The 19,640-nt window shown below is 41.0% G+C and overlaps 1 protein-coding gene across 6 annotated transcripts in view; it reads right to left on the minus strand.

Moving 5' to 3' along the window:
* Nucleotides 1-5,144: 5,144 nt before the first annotated feature.
* Nucleotides 5,145-19,640, minus strand: part of LOC139560587 (retinoic acid receptor RXR-gamma-A-like) — a 31,539-nt gene continuing 17,043 nt past the window's right edge. For 4 of the 6 annotated variants that reach the window (XM_071377495.1, XM_071377496.1, XM_071377491.1 and 1 more), the window contains exons 3-10: nucleotides 15,291-15,438; nucleotides 9,195-9,374; nucleotides 8,873-9,033; nucleotides 8,556-8,685; nucleotides 8,163-8,295; nucleotides 7,633-7,724; nucleotides 7,291-7,396; nucleotides 5,145-5,642 (exon numbers count right to left, since the gene is read on the minus strand). In XM_071377495.1, the coding sequence (XP_071233596.1) occupies nucleotides 5,495-5,642; nucleotides 7,291-7,396; nucleotides 7,633-7,724; nucleotides 8,163-8,295; nucleotides 8,556-8,685; nucleotides 8,873-9,033; nucleotides 9,195-9,374; nucleotides 15,291-15,438 (1,098 nt within the window). In that variant the 3' untranslated portion in view covers nucleotides 5,145-5,494. The remainder of the gene's footprint in view (nucleotides 5,643-7,290; nucleotides 7,397-7,632; nucleotides 7,725-8,162; nucleotides 8,296-8,555; nucleotides 8,686-8,872; nucleotides 9,034-9,194; nucleotides 9,375-15,290; nucleotides 15,439-19,640) is intronic. The other 2 variants (XM_071377492.1, XM_071377494.1) reach the window with 2 other exon arrangements.

The raw sequence follows: 19,640 nt of genomic DNA on the forward strand, positions 1-19,640 counted from the left end.
CATGAGTTTGTCTCAAATAGAATAGAGAAACAAGACTATGAAATACCTTTGTCCAACTCAGTAGGATGAACTGGAAAAAGCATCTTTCTCTTTGGTTTTATCCATAAAGGAGTGTTACAAAGTTACATTCAAATAATCAAACCATAACTAATTATCAATGTTCTCTTCACATGTTATGCTTGGTAGGTCCCTGAAATAGAGAAAAAGATAGAAGAAAGCCAATCACCTTCACAGAAGTCAACTGCAGTCGACTCACCTTGCTCTCTCTAACTTCCTATGGGCTTTATAAAGTGTGAATAGGGCTGGTTTTGGAGTGACAGCTACCGCAGGACATTTTTATTAGTTCAAATACAGCCACAATTAAAACCACAAATGATGCAGAGACCTCCTACGCACTCACAGGAAGTAGAACTAAACTGGCCAGGTGTGTTGAGGTGTGGAATAAGAAACTGGAAGAGCATCTGTGGGCATAGACACCGATGACATCACAGTGAGGTGACGACCTTGCTTTTCAAGGGTCCCCAAAAAACACTATGTTCTTTATATTAATAACCAGACCTGCATGGTTGTTCCCGCAACTCTGTGTGGACTCCAACAACGACACACTGATTGGTTTTTATCATGCCAACCTCAATTGGTTAAAAGTTTGAATTGTTCTCGTGATTCACAATGTGGTCGTACCACAGTTTATGATCAAGCTTTCACTCTCAGGGCCCAAACTTCGAACTGATATAATAGTACTGTATTACAAAACAAAAATAACCGATTGTTTTAATGTGATATTTTAACTACATTCTGACTGTAGTGTTCCTTACAGTAAGTTAGTGGAACATGGTCAATCATGACTAAACTAATCCAATTACTCTATAACCAGGAAGAACTCTATGAAAGTGCCAATATAATAGGTAATCTCTGGCTAGTACTAGGGCTCTTAAAGGTTTTGCCTTGTCAGATCATGTGGTCAGGAAGATCTCTGGACCCAAGTAATAATATAATGTAGCAACTGAACAGTGTACAGTGATTTGAATGTATATCATTCAGCACATCTTTATTGTGGCGTTCATCTCTCTGAGTAGGTCTGTGTACAACACGAGGGCTATACTACAGCGCAGGCTCAATGAGTTAGCAAGCTAACTTGCCTTAATATTCTGAAATAACTTCTTATTTAAGCTTGAAATGGGCATGGTCTAAATGAGTCAACAACCAAAAACACAAATCTCAGTTTAGCCTTCTTAATGAACCAGAAAATCAATAGTTATTTCTGGTTGTTTATCAAAGTTAGCTGGCTAACTCATTGATCCTGCTTTGTAGTATACCCCTGAGATCTTCCAGTGATTTGATCTCGCTACAATAACAATGAGGCGCACCGAAACACAGCACTTACTCTCACTACCACTTGGTATTTTATTAGGATCCCCATTAGCTGTTACAAAAGCTGCAGCTACTCTTCCTGGGGTTCACACAAAACATGAAACATAAAACAGAATGACATAATACAGAACATCATTAGACAAGAACAGCTCAAGGACAGAACTACATACATTTTTTAAAAGGCACACACAGCCTATATATCAATGCATACACACAAACAAGTGTCAATTGCTGTTTTTTTTTTTTAGAAAATGTATTTTTTTTGTGAGGCCGTCTGTTGATACGTTTTCAGTGTTTGGAACAAAAGAGACTATTCAAGAAAGAACCGTCTTTCCTGGTCCAATTCTAAGGTAATGTCTTCTACCCCACCGACGAACATGTAAGTATTATTCAAACCGTCTCTCCGAGGCAAATTGTTTCAAGAATGAAAATAGCAGTGGTGGAAAAAGTACCCAATTGTCGTACTTGAGTAGAAGTAAAGACACCTTAAAAGAAAATGAAGTTAAAGTGAAAGTGAAATTAAGTAAAAGTGAAAGTCACCAAGTAAAATACTACTTGAGTAAAAGTCTAAAAGTATTTGGTTTTAAATATACTTAAGTATCAAAAGTAAATGTAATCGCTAAAATATACTTAAGTATCAAAAATGTTAAGTAAAAGTATAAATCACTTCAAATTCCTTATATTAAGCAACCTTTACTTTCTTTTTTTTCAGGGGCACACTTCAACAGTCAGACATAATTTACAAACAAAGCATTTGTGTTTAATGAGTCTGCCAGATCAAAGGCAGTAGGGATGACCAGGGATGTTCTCTTGATAAGGGCGTGATTTAGAATATTTTCTGTCCTGCTAAGCATTCAAAATGTAATGAGTACTTTTGGGTGGTGTCAGGAAAAATGTAAGGAGTAAAATGTACAATATTTTCTTTAGGAATGTAGTGGAGTAAAAGTTCAAGTAAAAAAATATATAAATAGTAAAGTATAGGGACCCAAAAAACCGACTTAAGTAGTACTTGAAAGTATGTGTACTTAAGTACTTTACACCACTGGAGAATAGTGAGTGCTTCAAAGAGCATTCTTAAACACACCCATGTTCACACATGCGCTTTGCTTCACATAAACATCCTCTTTGACCAATAATCTTACAATCAGAATTTTACGAGTTCACTAGATCAAAAAAGTATAGCCCCACATTTACAAGACTCTCTTATCCAGAGTGACTTACAGGAGGAATTAGGGTTAAGTGCCTTGCTCAAGAGCACATTGACAGATTTTACCCTAGTCGGCTCAGGGATTCAAACTAGAAACCTTTCGGGTATTGGCCCAACGCTCTTAACCACTAGGCTACCTGGCGGCAGGTTAACATATGGAAGATGCTGAATCTTACTGAAGGTTGATGCCTACAAAGGGACTGACTGAGGCGACTCCCTGCTCTGTGACCCCAAATTCTTTCTCAGTTCTGTGAACATTATGTTCTAGTTCTTGATTTCAGAGTCTTGTAAAAGGTGGTTTGTAGGAGCTGTGTTGGAGGCCTTATTAGGCTAGTATACTACCCAGCTGTCAGCCTACAGACCACAGGAACACAAGCTGGCTTCCACAGCTAGTCATGACCTTTGTCTCTCTCTGCCTCTGGACTGGACTCACCGTGGGTGACGAGAATGATCTGGTTACAGTCTGATCTGCCCAGAGTTCCTATGAACTAACCATGATCTGCTATACTGTACGGCATCATTTAGTGTGGAACTCAAGCCAGGTACTATGGATAGGGCCAGGAGTTTGTCTTGGCCTTGAGGTCTGGTAAATTAAATCTCTGGGCTCTAAGATATAGGCCGGCAGATAGCCTAGCAGTTATCGTGTTGGGCAAGTGACAGAAAGGTTGCAAGTTTTAAGCACTGAGTCATCAAGGTAAAAAATCTGTTGATGTGCACTTGAGCAAGGCACTTAATCCTAATTGTTCCAGGGTAGCAGTTGATAATGGCATACCCTGGCGGTGCAATTTTTTAAATTTCCAATTCATGCATGCGTATTAATACATGTGTGAAATGGGACAAATATAAGCGCCCACCAAATTACTATTATTATAGCCTATAACTTGGGCCCAGAGTTTTTCCAAAGTCAGGTAGAACTCCTGGCCCAATTTGAGTATCGTTGCTGTAAAGGGTGGCTGGCATTGGAATGAATTAATGAAAATCAGACCGCAGTTGCTCTTGTTGCTCCAACACTCTTGAATGGACACTTTTAATAAATACTCTATAAAGGAGATGTGCAATGACTTGTTGGGATGAAATATGTGTTATAAAGAGATTAAATAGCTACCGTATGGCATTTGCATATTTTGTAACTTAAAAGAGCAATACTCAACGAGACGCACATGTCAACTTTGTGTGTAACCTAGACGTTTTATGAGGTAAATCTAATTTCAAGAGAATAATTAGATAGTACTTCACAATTTCACTAACGCAACACAAAATGAGGTATGGCAACTGGGAGAGCTGTTGGTTGGTCCACTGACACTATAAAATAAACTGTGTTTCCATGTCTTACTACTGTTTAGGTTTTCCACGCATTTCACATACTCAGGCTTTCCAACGCTGCTTGTGCTCTCTCTTAATAGGTTACTTCACATATGCAAAGGAGATTACAATAGGACACAGAACATGATTTTACCACATACCATTGAGTTTATTGCAAGTTTATAGCATAACAAACTGACTGGGTGAGGTTCTGTTCAAATCTTTGCTAGGTTTCTTCTCCAATCCTACACATACTGTATTTACAGTTAAAGTCGGAAGTTTACACACACCTTAGCCAAATACATTTAAACTCAGTTTTTCACAATTCCTGACATTTAATCATAGTAAAAATGCCCTGTCTTAGGTCAGTTAGGATCACCACTTTATTTTAAGAATGTGAAATGTCAGAATAATTGTTGAGAGAATGATTTATTTCAGCTTTTATTTCTTTCATCACATTCCCAGTGGGTCGGAAGTTTACATACACTCAATTAGTATTTGGCAGCATTGCCATTAAATTGTTTAACTTGGGTCAAACGTTTCGGGTAGCCTTCCACAATAAGTTGGGTGAATTTTGGCCCATTCCTCCTGACAGAGCTGGTGTAACTGAGTCAGGTTTGTAGGCCTCCTTGCTTGCACACACTTTTTCAGTTCTGCCCACAAATTTTCTATAGGATTGAGGTCAGGGCTTTGTGATGGCCACTCCAATACCTTGACTTTTGTCCTTAAGCCATTTTGCCACAAAAGTGAAGAGGCACGGAGTTTGAAGGTAGGCCTTGAAATACATCCACAGGTACACCTCCAATTGACTCCAATGATTTCAATTAGCCTAGCAGAAGCTTCTAAAGCCATGCCATCATTTTCTGGAATTTTCCAACCTGTTTAAAGGCACAGACAACTTAGTGTATGTAAACTTCTGACCCAATGGAATTGTGATTCAGTGAATTATAAGTGAAATAATCTATCTGTAAACAATTGTTGGAAAAATTACTTGTCATGCACAAAGTAACCGACTTGCCAAAACTATAGTTTTGTTAACAAGACATTTTTGGGGTGGTTGAAAAACGGGTTTTAATGACTCCAACCTAAGTGCATGTAAACTTCCGACATCAACTGTACATACTGTATTTACATACAGAATGTTTAAAGAATGTGGTTTATTTTTGCTGTCCTGTTTTGTAACTGCACTTTAAATAAAAATCTAATTGAGGTTGAGAATAAAGGTTGAGTGCAAGACACAATGAATTGACCAGACTTGAAGCAATTTATTATGTTAAAAGTTGTCTTTTTATTTGCACAGATATTCTATTCTGGTGAAATTGTATTTCATACCATTCATCATTGAATAAGACTTCATGTTGCATTCAGTTGTTGCTAGATCTGATAATTAATACTCTTCTTTTTACAAAAACAAATCCTCTTTAAAATTCACCTTTGACAGTGTTTCAATTCTTAAAATACCAATAGAAACTTTTTATTTTCACATTATTAATTGTGCTCGGTACAAAATATGCAAGTGAAGAACTCTCAAGTTTGACTTCATAGCAGTTGTACTCCGGGGTTCCCAATCTGGGAATTGGGTTTAGGGGGTATTTACAATGGGTAAGACTTGTGTCATGTGATCTGGTGCGGCGCTTCGAGCATTTCCATGAGGAAAGTATCTATGGGCGTATCTCCTATCAGCCTGAAGAAGAAGAGGTGCTCCAGACACTTGAGGCCGATGGAGCGTAGTGCAGGCAAACGCAGCAACAGCTTGGCAAATCTGACCAGGAGAAAGTAGATAGGAGGGAGGATTGATTACTCTTGTCTGGGGTGTAATTTTAAAGCCTTATCAAATCAAATTGTATTTGTCACATGCGCCAAATACAACAGGTGTAGTAGACCTTACAGTGAAATGCTTACTTACAAGCCCTTAACCAACAATGCAGTTTTAAGAAAATCCCCCCCAAAAAGTAAGAGAGCAGCAGTAAATAACAATAGCGGGGCTATATACACGGGGTACCGGTACAGAGTCAATGTGTCAAGGTGCGGGGTCACCGGTATTGAGGTAATTATGCACATGTAGGTAGAGTTATTAAAGTGGCTATGCATAGATAATAACAGAGAGTCGTAGCAGCATGGGGGGCAATGCAAATAGTCTGGGTAGACATTTGATTAGCTGTTCAGGAGACTTATGGCTTGGGGGTAGAAGCTGTTTAGGAACCTCTTGGCGCTCCGGTACCTCTTGCCGTGCAGTAGCAGAGAGAACAGTCTATGACTAGAGTGGCTGGAGTCTTTAACAATTTTTATGGCCTTCCTATGACACCGCCTGGTATAGAGGTCCTGGATGGCAGGAAGCTTGGCCCCGGTGAAGTACTGGGCCGTACGCACTACCCTCTGTAGTGCCTTGCGGTAGGAGGCCGAGCAGTTGCCATACCAGGCAGTGATTCAACCCGTCAGGATGCTCTCAATGGTGCAGCTGTAAACTGGATCTGAGGACCCATGCCAAATCCTTTCGATCTTAGTCCTGTGTTGACGCTTTGCCTGTTTGATCGTTCGTCTGAGGGCATAGTGGGATTTCTTATAAGCTTCCGGGTTAGAGTCCCGCTCCTTGAAAGCGGCAGCTCTACCCTTTAGCTCAGTGCGAATGTTGCCTGTAATCCATGGCTTCTGGTTGGGGTATGTACTTACAGTCACTGTGGGAACGACGTCCTCGATGCACTTATTGATAAAGCCAGTGACTGTGGTGTACTCCTCAATGCCATCGGAAGAATCCCGGAACATATTCCAGTCTGTGCTAGTAAAACAGTCCTGTAGTTTAGCATCTGCTCCATCTGACCACTTTTTTTATAAACTGAGTCACTGGTGCGTCCTGCTTAAATTTTTGGTTGTAAGCAGGAATCAGGAGGATAGAGTTATGGTCAGATTTTCCAAATGGAGGGCGAGGGAGAGCTTTGTATGCGTCTCTGTGTGTGGAGTAAAGGTGTAATGGCATACGCAAACCATGAAGATTAATTACGATTTATCGTCTTTAAATCAGATTTAGCGGAGAAGGAATATGGGAAAATTAGAGCCTATATGGGTAGAGTAAAGTGTGATATTTTAAAGAGCTGCAGTGTCATACAGTAGGAAGAGTCAGACACATGAGACTGTTGAATGACTGGACATTAGTGTATATGAGTGTGTCATTTACCGAGACTAGGGATTGGATTAAATCTGTGTCGTGGGAGATCCATGTTATAGCTCGATTGTTCCCGCGTTTGCAAAGACTGCATTCACGGTAAACGCTAAATTTGTCGGCTCATTCTGAAATGTACTTTACATTTTAGCGTGGGTCTTCTGGGATACTTCCACAATAGGGATTGAATGCAGCCCCAAATGAAGCAGAAAATGTATAAGACTGAAGGAGAGTGTGACTGTGAGAGACTGACCTGCCAGGCTGCTCCGGATATCTGTGTTTAGTGTAGGACTCCAGTGAGGCGTAGACCTTCTCTCTCAGGGCTTCCACCTCTGTAGGATTAGACAGGCCCTTGGCATCTGGAAGCAAAGAACATTCATAGACAGAAACTTACCCTTGTGCACACAGTAAACAGTATGTGAAATATATTATAAGTGTATTTCTAAAGTCGAATATATGGTGTTCAGTGAGTTAAAAACGTTAAATGATTAAAAAAATAAGCTAGACAACAATCTTTAATGCTAAAATTAATGAGGATGACCATCCTCCTCTTCCTCCCTGGACGAGCCGCCTCTTGTATGATGATGGTAGTTACCTGGGTTGAAGAGAACAATGGCTCGGAGGCAGCCCAGCTCAGTCTTGTCCATCTGCATGTCTTTCATCTTAGACACCAGCTCCGTCAGCACCCTGGAGACCACAACACAGCAAGAAAAGACATTGAAAACAAGTCACGGGGAAAAAACATGGTAACACTTTATTTTGCAAGTCCATCTATAGATGCTCAACAAACTATCATTATAGACATTTCTACTACTGTAGAAATACCAGGGCTACATTTCTAGCTGTGTTACATAAGAGAAAGCTATAGTGTAGGCCACAGGAGGCTGCTGAGGGGAGGACAGGTTATAATAATGGCTGGAATGGAGTGAATGGAATGGTATCAAACACATGGAAACGTGTTTGCTGTGTTTGATACCATTCCATTGATTCTGTTTCAGCCATTACTATGAGCCCGTCCTCCCCAAGGAAGGAGCCACCAGCCACCTGTGGTGAGGGCTATGGGTTACTATGGTATCCATATTACACATGTCAAGGGGTTATACTGTTAAAGTATTTTTCTCTGACCTGTCAAAGATGGAGCCCACCCCGGCACTGTGGGCGCTGCTGCGGTGTACGTGGAGCCCCGTGGCCAATAGGATACCATCCTTCACTGTCACAGAGCGGTGGGAGAACGAGGCAATGAGCAGCTCATTCCAACCTAACAGAGAGAGAGAAAAATACACTGTGGTTAACTGGTGAGTTTAACTTGAATTGTGACTATGTTGTTGAGACTAGAACTACCTACGTGTCCAGAGGGGTAAGGGTGTGCTAAGGAAACCGCGCTGTGCAAAAATATACTGTATTGTTCTACCACCACTACTCATAGTAAATATTTCTATCAATGCAGTAGATTAATCAATAGGTGTCTATGGTGTGTGAACAGGCATGGTGATCTGCTGTGCTGTAGCTGGAGCCTACCTGCTCGTAATAAGATGACCTGGTCGTCCAGGGGCAGCTCAGAGAAGTGGGGGATCCTCTTGGCCCACTCCACCAGGGTGAACAGCTGCTTGTCTGCTGCCTGGCAGATGTTGGTGACCGGGTCGTTCTTCTGTCAGATAGACACACATGGAATATTCAATAATCAGCTATGAAAGAGGACACTGAGTTTGGAACAAATAGACATGTGTAGAGTGACCTCAAGCATTCAGGACAATGAATATGATTTGACGTAGTGTAGATCTGTCCATAGAGAGAGAGAGATGGGCGGAAGGATGGACAGAGGGAGGTTTGTTTACAGAGTTGCCTGCACTCGCCTCCATGTAGGCTTCAGTCTTGGGTTCGATAGCCAGCTCCGCGTCCAGTATCTTCTCAACAGGCATGTCCTCGTTAAAACTACTGGTAGACTCCACCTCGTTATCACTCTTCTCCCGGCCCCGCTGACGCTCCTCCTGCACCGCTGCGCAGAGGAACACACAAACATGGGAGTCACACACACACACACACACACACACACACACACACACACACACACACACACACACACACACACACACACACACACACACACACACACACACACACACACACACACACACAAACACACAAAGACACACACACCTTCTCTCTTCATGCCCATAGCCAGACACTTCTGATAGCGGCAGTACTGGCAGCGGTTGCGCTGGCGCTTGTCGATCAGGCACTGCTTGCTGTCTCGACACGTGTAGCTGAGGTCCTTCCTGATGGTTCTCTTGAAGAAGCCCTTGCAGCCTTCACAGCTGTACACGCCATAGTGTTTCCCTGGAAGAACATGGAATATATAGAAGATCAATAATGTATCGATCAGATCACCTCTTAATGTATATGAACTGTTGTTGTGTGGTTCTCTCTGGATGTTATCATTCTGTTAATGCTGTTAGTGAGGGGATATAATATGATGGAGCATTTATTAAGGAAATGTTTTGGCTTAGTTATCCTGTAGCTATGTTGATGAAGGTGGTATGGTATACTAGTAGTAGGGACAGAAGTTCTTCCAAACCATGTAACTTGTCAAGGGGAAAAACGATGGTACAATATAGTATGGTCTAGTCTGGTAACCAGCTACAGTATAGTATGGTCTAGTCTGGTAACCTGCTACAGTATAGTATGGTCTAGTCTGGTAACAATCTACAGTATAGTATGGTCTAGTCTGGTAACCAGCTACAGTATGGTCTAGTCTGGTAACCAGCTACAGTATAGTATGGTCTAGTCTGGTAACCTGCTACAGTATAGTATGGTCTAGTCTGGTAACCAGCTACAGTATAGTATGGTCTAGTCTGGTAACCTGCTACAGTATAGTATGGTCTAGTCTGGTAACAATCTACAGTATAGTATGGTCTAGTCTGGTAACCAGCTACAGTATGGTCTAGTCTGGTAACAATCTACAGTATAGTATGGTCTAGTCTGGTAACCTGCTACAGTATAGTATGGTATAGTCTGGTAACCTGCTACAATATAGTATGGTCTAGTCTGGTAACCTGCTACAGTATAGTATTGTCTAGTCTGGTAACCAGCTACAATATAGTATGGTCTAGTCTGGTAACCTGCTACAATATAGTATGGTCTAGTCTGGTAACCTGCTACAATATAGTATGGTCTAGTCTGGTAACCAGCTACAATATAGTATGGTCTAGTCTGGTAACCTGCTACAATATAGTATGGTCTAGTCTGGTAACCTGCTACAATATAGTATGGTCTAGTCTGGTAACCAGCTACAATATAGTATGGTCTAGTCTGGTAACCTGCTACAATATAGTATGGTCTAGTCTGGTAACCTGCTACAATATAGTATGGTCTAGTCTGGTAACCTGCTACAGTATAGTATGGTCTAGTCTGGTAACCAGCTACAATATAGTATGGTCTAGTCTGGTAACCTGCTACAATATAGTATGGTCTAGTCTGGTAACCTGCTACAATATAGTATGGTCTAGTCTGGTAACCTGCTACAGTATAGTATGGTCTAGTCTGGTAACCTGCTACAGTATAGTATGGTCTAGTCTGGTAACCTGCTACAGTATAGTATTGTCTAGTCTGGTAACCTGCTACAGTATGGTCTAGTCTGGTAACCTGCTACAGTATGGTCTAGTCTGGTAACCAGCTACATTATAGTATGGTCTAGTCTAGTAACCAGCTACAGTATAGTATGGTCTAGTCTGGTAACCAGCTACATTATAGTATGGTCTAGTCTAGTAACCAGCTACAGTATAGTATTGTCTAGTCTGGTAACAATCTACAGTATAGTATGGTCTAGTCTAGTAACCAGCTACAGTATAGTATTGTCTAGTCTGGTAACCTGCTACAGTATAGTATTGTCTAGTCTGGTAACCATCTACAGTATAGTATGGTCTAGTCTGGTAACCAGCTACAATATAGTATGGTCTAGTCTGGTAACCTGCTACAGTATAGTATTGTCTAGTCTGGTAACAATCTACAGTATAGTATGGTCTAGTCTGGTAACCAGCTACATTACAGTATGGTCTAGTCTGGTAACCTGCTACAGTATAGTATTGTCTAGTCTGGTAACAATCTACAGTATAGTATGGTCTAGTCTGGTAACCAGCTACAATATAGTATGGTCTAGTCTGGTAACCAGCTACAGTATAGTATTGTCTAGTCTGGTAACCAGCTACAGTATAGTATGGTCTAGTCTGGTAACAAGCAACAATATAGTATGGTCTAGTCTGGTAACCAGCTACAGTATAGTATGGTAAAATCTGGTAACTTGCTACAGAATAGTATGGTCTAGTCTGGTAACCAGCTACAGTATAGTATGGTAAAATCTGGTTACCTGCTATGGTCTAGTCTGGTAACCAGCTACAGTATAGTATGGTCAAGTCTGGTAACCAGCTACAGTATAGTATGGTCTAGTCTGGTAACAAGCAACAATATAGTATGGTCTAGTCTGGTAACCAGCTACAGTATAGTATGGTAAAATCTGGTAACTTGCTACAGAATAGTATGGTCTAGTCTGGTAACCAGCTACAGTATAGTATGGTAAAATCTGGTTACCTGCTATGGTCTAGTCTGGTAACCAGCTACAGTATAGTATGGTCAAGTCTGGTAACCAGCTACAGTATAGTATGGTCTAGTCTGGTAACCAGCTGCAGTATAGTATGGTCTAGTCTGGTAACCAGCTACAGTATAGTATGGTCTAGTCTGGTAACCAGCTGCAGTATAGTATAGTCTAGTCTGGTAACCAGCTACAGTATAGTATGGTCTAGTCTGGTAACCAGCTGCAGTATAGTATAGTCTAGTCTGGTAACCAGCTACAGTATAGAATGGTCTAATCTGGTAACCAGCTACAGTATAGTATGGTAAAATCTGGTAACCTGCTACAGTATAGTATGGTCTAGTCTGGTAACCAGCTATAGTATGGTCTAGTCTGGTAACCAGCTATATTACAATATGGTCTAGTCTGGTAACCTGCTACAGTATAGTATGGTCTAGTCTGGTAACCAGCTATAGTATGGTCTAGTCTGGTAACCAGCTATATTACAATATGGTCTAGTCTGGTAACCAGCTACAGTATAGTCTGGTAACTAGCTACATTACAGTATTGTCTAGTCTGGTAACCAGCTACAGTATAGTATGGGCTAGTCTGGTAACCAGCTACAGTATAGTATGGTCTAGTCTGGTAACCAGCTACATTACAGTATGGTCTAGTCTGGCAACCAGCTACAGTATAGTATGGTCTAGTCTGGTAACCAGCTACAGTATAGTATGGTCTAGTCTGGTAACCAGCTGCAGTATAGTATAGTCTAGTCTGGTAACCAGCTACAGTATAGAATGGTCTAATCTGGTAACCAGCTACAGTATAGTATGGTAAAATCTGGTAACCTGCTACAGTATAGTATGGTCTTGTCTGGTAACCAGCTATAGTATGGTCTAGTCTGGTAACCAGCTATATTACAATATGGTCTAGTCTGGTAACCAGCTATAGTATAGTATGGTCTTGTCTGGTAACCAGCTACAGTATAGTCTGGTAACTAGCTACATTACAGTATTGTCTAGTCTGGTAACCAGCTACAGTATAGTATGGGCTAGTCTGGTAACCAGCTACAGTATAGTATGGTCTAGTCTGGTAACCAGCTACATTACAGTATGGTCTAGTCTGGTAACCAGCTACAGTATAGTATGGTCTAGTCTGGCAACCAGCTACAGTATAGTATGGTCTAGTCTGGTAACCAGCTACAGTATAGTATGGTCTAGTCTGGTAACCAGCTACAGTATATTATAGTCTGGTAACCAGCTACAGTATATTATAGTCTGGTAACCAGCTACAGTATATTATAGTCGTAACCTGCTACAGTATAGTAAGGTCTAGTCTGGTAACCAGCTACAGTATAGTATGGTCTAACCTGGTAACAATCTACAGTATAGTATGGTCTAGTCTGGTAACCAGCTGCAGTATAGTATGGTCTAATCTGGTAACCAGCTACAGTATATTATAGTCTGGTAACCTGTTACATTAAAGTATAGTCTGGTAACCAGCTACAATATAGTATGGTCTACTCTGGTAACCAGCTACAGTATAGTATGGTCTAGTCTGGTAACCATCTACAGTATAGTATGGTCTAATCTGGTGACCATCTACAGTATAGTATGGTCTAGTCTGGTAACCAGCTACAGTACAGTATGGTCTAGTCTGGTAACCAGCTACAGTATAGTATGGTCTAGTCTGGTAACCAGCTACAATATAGTATGGTCTAGTCTGGTAACCAGCTACAATATAGTATTGTCTAGTCTGGTAACCAGCTACAATATAGTATGGTCTAGTATGGTAACCAGCTACAATATAGTATGGTCTAGTCTGGTAACCAGCTACAGTACAGTATGGTCTAGTCTGGTAACCAGCTACAGTATAGTATGGTCTAGTCTGGTAACCAGCTACAATATAGTATGGTCTAGTCTGGTAACCAGCTACAGTACAGTATGGTCTAGTCTGGTAACCAGCTACAGTATAGTATGGTCTAATCTGGTAACCAGCTACAGTATATTATAGTCGTAACCTGCTACATTAGAGTACGGTCTAGTCTGGTAACAATCTACAATATAGTATGGTCTAGTCTGGTAACCAGCTACAGTATATTATAGTCGTAACCTGCTACATTAGAGTACGGTCTAGTCTGGTAACAATCTACAGTATAGTATGGTCTAGTCTGGTAACCAGCTACAGTATATTATAGTCGTAACCTGCTACATTAGAGTACGGTCTAGTCTGGTAACAATCTACAGTATAGTATGGTCTAGTCTGGTAACCAGCTACAATATAGTATGGTCTAGTCTGGTAACCAGCTACAGTACAGTATGGTCTAGTCTGGTAACCAGCTACAGTATAGTATGGTCTAATCTGGTAACCAGCTACAATATAGTATGGTCTAGTCTGGTAACCAGCTACAGTATATTATAGTCGTAACCTGCTACATTAGAGTACGGTCTAGTCTGGTAACAATCTACAGTATAGTATGGTCTAATCTGGTAACCAGCTACAATATAGTATTGTCTAGTCTGGTAACCAGCTACAATATAGTATGGTCTAGTCTGGTAACCAGCTACAGTATATTATAGTCGTAACCTGCTACATTAGAGTATGGTCTAGTCTGGTAACCAGCTACAGTATAGTATGGTCTAGTCTGGTAACAATCTACAGTATAGTATGGTCTAGTCTGGTAACCAGCTACAGTATAGTATGGTTCTAGTCTGGTAACCATCTACAGTACAGTATGGTCTAGTCTGGTAACCAGCTACATTACAGTATGTTCTAGTCTGGTAACCAGCTACAGTACAGTATGTTCTAGTCTGGTAACCAGCTACAGTACAGTATGGTCTAGTCTGGTAACCAGCTACATTATAGTATGGTCTAGTCTGGTAACCAGCTACAGTATAGTATGGTATAATCTGGTAACCAGCTACAGTATAGTATGGTCTAGTCTGGTAACCAGCTACAGTATAGTATGGTCTAGTCTGGTAACCTGCTACAGTATAGTATGGTCTAGTCTGGTAACCTGCTACAGTATAGTATGGTCTAGTCTGGTAACCTGCTACAGTATAGTATGGTCTAGTCTGGTAACCTGCTACAGTATAGTATGGTCTAGTCTGGTAACCTGCTACAGTATAGTATGGTCTAGTCTGGTAACCTGCTACAGTATAGTATGGTCTAGTCTGGTAACCTGCTACAGTATAGTATGGTCTAGTCTGGTAACCATCTACAGTACAGTATGGTCTAGTCTGGTAACCAGCTACATTACAGTATGTTCTAGTCTGGTAACCAGCTACAGTACAGTATGGTCTAGTCTGGTAACCAGCTACATTATAGTATGGTCTAGTCTGGTAACCAGCTACAGTATAGTATGGTATAATCTGGTAACCAGCTACAGTATAGTATGGTATAATCTGATAACCAGCTACAGTATAGTATGGTATAATCTGATAACCAGCTACAGTATAGTATGGTCTAGTCTGGTAACCAGCTACAGTATAGTATGGTCTAGTCTGGTAACCAGCTACAGAATAGTATGGTATAATCTGGTAACCAGCTACAGTATAGTATGGTCTAGTCTGGTAACCAGCTACATTACAGTATGGTCTAGTCTGGTAACCAGCTACAGTACAGTATGGTCTACTCTGGTAACCAGCTACAGTATAGTATGGTCTAGTCTAGGGCCTGTTGTGTTTTACCTGAGGATCGGTCCCCACAGATGGCACAGATGTGCTTGGACATGGACCCTGGGCTCATGCAGCCGTAGCTGTTCATGTGACCCAGTCCAGCTAGGCCTGGAGGAGGCTTGATGTCCTCACTGCTGCTCACATTGTTCAGAGAGTTCATCTACAGAGAGGGGGACATCGACAGCAGAGAGGGGGTTAATGGGGCGTGTGTGTGTGGGTGTCTCACTTTCGCCAACTGGCCACTGTATCACAAAGGTCAAAAGTAAAAAGTCACCGACTTGCAGCTTTCCAGTTTTGTTGAACACAGAACTCAGCACTTCCGGGTTCAGCAAAGATCACAGTGAGTGATATATCATGTCAGTCTTTCTATGACAACATCCCTATTTAAAAAAGATATATATATTTCACCTTTATTTAACCAGGTAGGCTAGTTGAGAACAAGTTCTCATTTGCAACTGCGACCTGGCCAAGATAAAGCAAAGCAGTTCAACACATACAACAACACAGAGATACACATGGAATAAAGAATCATACAGTAGAAAAATCTATATGCAGTTAGTGCAAATGAGGTAGGATAAGAGAGGTAAGGCAATAAATAGGCCATGGTGGCGAAGTAATTACAATATAGCAATTAAACACTGGAATGGTAGAATGTGCAGAAGATGAATGTGCAAGTAGAGATACTGGGGTGCAAAGGAGCAAGATAAATAAATAAATACAGTATGGGGATGAGGTAGATTGGATGGACTATTTACAGATGAGCTATGTACTATTTCAACCATGCATTAGCTATACAGTACACAGTCAGTGCCTTCCTCAGTGTATTTGTGTGTATGCATGCGTGTCAATCAATGTGCATCATTCAAACATAATAGCCCACAGGTGTGCTAACGTGTGTTTGTATTCACTTGTCATAACGTTGGCCTGGGGGTAGGTTTATGACAGTTATAAATACCTCTTCCCCCCTTTTTCCTCTCTCTACCCTACTGATGTGACATTTGAAAAGTCCTTTGGTTAACATAGAGATTCTGGGAACATCAGAAGGTGGGGGGAAATTAACTATATTCTGGTAATCCGACCAATTGAACATATGCGGTGGTACTTAATGAATATGATGTCAGTTTGGTTGTCATCTGAGACATTCTGATCAATGATAGAATGACATAAACGCTACAGTGGAAAGTCTGCACATTGTAGTTATTGGAGTCACATGGAATTGTTGTTCAATTTAAATGTTTGAATATAAAATTATTGGTGAAGAGATGAAATGTAATTTTAGCTTCCAAATGAGAGATTTGGGTTTTCATAAGGTTAGGGCTCTGCTCAATCAGTGGCCCGCCCCTGTGAAGAGACATGGGTTATAAAACTTTACACGCCCTCCTCTCCCTTCCTATATAAAGCCTTGACGACAATATAACCTGCTGTTCCAAGTACGTGAGGTCTGCAGCCTTTTGCGTTAAAAGGACTAACATGTCAACTACAGAACTAAGCCAACCTCAGCGTGAGCTTTGGTTGCGAATGGTATGAACTTTGAACTCTTATTCACTACAGAAGTGATACCTCCTAGCCGTTGAGTTAGCAACAGCAGCTGCAAACGTGGGCTAGGAAAGAACAGACAGAGTATCCCGTCTACCACACAACGACGTTACTACAACGTATCCAATTTACCACCAGAGACATTCTTCAAAGGACAAAGGACTCGGTTGGGCAACACGTTCTTCCATCTACCACCAACCTACCGAAGCGCAGCTCAGAGTAAATATTTATTGCATTTTCCTTTTCCAAATGGGCGGTAATTTAGAATGCATAAGATACTGTATTTACGATAGCATGGCTTCTCCCTTGGTTCCTCAAGTCTTCCCGCTCTTTCACTCAAACCCAGCCCCCTTTTCTTTTGTGTAACCAGCTGTCATATCTGTTCCGCCTGCTAGGGACACTTTCCTTTATGACGTAATTTGTAATCAAGGTATGATTCATTCTGTGTATATGTAATTCTGTGTGATTAGTTAGGTATTTAGTAATTAAATAATTAAACCCACTTTTGTATTGCTGATTCAACTTGTTAGCCAGGGTTCGTGAAGATAACCAAGAATTTACAACTTTCAGATGAGACTGAAATAAGGTGACGATTAATATTGACTGCTATTGATGTAAAATATTACTAGGTCTTTAAGAGTTTATTCGGAAGATAACAGCTCTATAAATATTATTTTGTGGTGCCCCGACTTTCTAGTTAATTACATTTACATGATTAGCTCAATCAGGTAATATTAATTACGGAGAAACGATTTTGAAGAATAGCATGTCATATCACTTAAACCGGCATAGACAAAGACACGACACACTCCTCCCTTGCCCATTCTGCCTCCCCCTCCCACCTTATCAGAAGTGTTTTTTCCTTTGTCATCTGACCTGTTCCCTCTAGGTGAGGAAGTAGCAGTTTACTTTGAATGTTTACTCTCAATAAACACCCACAGTCAACATGTACACAAGGTTCTTAAGGAAGGGCACAAAATTATATCTGCTGATACCAGTTTGAATTCTAATCGAACTCAACTGAAAACACTCAATTGAAACCTGTTACATGCAGTTCCACATGAGAGCAGTACAGGGAGGTAGTTGGTCATTAAAGAGCGACTGCCTTTAAAATCAACTAATCCCTTTGAAAATGGCCTATGTGGTATCGATATGAGCCATAAACAGTTAATATAGTGTCAAAATTGACAAAGTCTAAATAGGGTCATTTTTGTAATAAAGTCAGTCTGGTCTAAAACGAAGTTTGGAAAGATTTTGCGATACAAAGGGTAAATGAAGGTTGGGTTTTGATTTGACGATGTCCCTTTGCCCACTATCATGGGGTGACCAGCTGCGGTGATTGCTCTCTATCCAATAGCATAGACAGTAAGGCAGACCTGCCCAGCAGCTCTGACTTTGTTTACATAAGACAACACATCGTGCATTTTTTTACATGAGAACTACTGCACCAAACACCTTGGTTAGATATAAAATCGTGCAACTAAAACATCCTCAGCAAAAATGTCAAAATAAATTACAGATTTCTTGAGTTATCTTAGATTCATTCTGGGGATTTTGAGGAAGTGAAATAGGCTTCCGTATCTACAGTGTCTCATGGGGGACAAATATCATTAACCAAACTGTATCGGTCAGAAAACACACGTCCAAGACTGAAAACTTGTTTTTCAAATGAGCAACAGAAAAACACACGTGCCAATCGGTGTGCTCAGTTGCTCTTTAAGGCACTTTGGGCCATCTAAAGGTCTAATAGGGCTTAGTTATATATGTCCTGTTTCACACATGTACAAGTGTTGGTGTGAAATGGAAATGTGTTTTTTGCATATCCCTCAGAGAGTGGGGTCACGGCCAGTGATCAGCCATTATAGATGCCGACCCTGTAGCAATTAGGGTTACGTGCCCTTTTCACCTTTTCACCTAGTCGGCTCTCGGATTCAAACTAGCAACCTTTCAGTTACCGGCCCACCGCTAGGCTGCCTGCCGATCATTATCAGACCATGAAGTATTTGTGTTCTTTGAAATACTTTGAGTTTGATTGAGCCTGTCTAGAGGGGCAGGGTTTACACTTTAAGGACTATTCCATTGGTTCCATTGTGCCAGATAAGCTAAAGTATTAGAAATAGAACAAATACTATTTGAACCCAGGTCTGATCATTAAGAATGAGAACATCCTCCTAAAACTGCATTATCCTGACAGTGAGGGATGTATGTGCTGTGCTGTGCTATACAGGCATGCTCAAATCAAATCAAATCAAATTGTATTAGTCACATGCACCGAATACAACAGGTGCAGACCTTACAGTGAAATGCTTACTCACGAGCCCCTAACCAACAATGGAGTTTTAAAAAATACGGATAAGAATAAGAAATAAAATGAACAAGAAATTAAGAGCAGCAGTAAAATAACAATAGCGAGACTATATTCAGGGGGTTACCGGTACAGAGTCAATGTGCGGGGGCACCAGTTAGTTGAGGTAATATGTACATGTAGGTAGAGTTATTAAAGTGACTATGCATAGATGATAACAACAGAGAGTAGCAGCGGTGTAAAAGAGAGGGGGGGCAATGCAAATAGTCTGGGTAGCCATTTGATTAGATGTTCAGGAGTCTTATGGCTTGGGGGTAGAAGCTGTTTAGAAGCCTCTTGGACCTAAACTGCTGTGTACACACACGCACACGCACACACACACGCACACACACACACACACGTGTGTGTCAAGGGACTATTGCAGGTCTCGAGACCAGCCTGGGTCTAGTGTGTTTGGGTAGTAACAGAGCTTTCTGGACCCGAGTCGGCCTACCGCTGCGTACTGTACTCTACTGTACACT

Source organism: Salvelinus alpinus, chromosome 30 (assembly GCF_045679555.1).
Source record: "Salvelinus alpinus chromosome 30, SLU_Salpinus.1, whole genome shotgun sequence".
NCBI classification, from domain to species: Eukaryota; Metazoa; Chordata; class Actinopteri; order Salmoniformes; family Salmonidae; genus Salvelinus; species Salvelinus alpinus.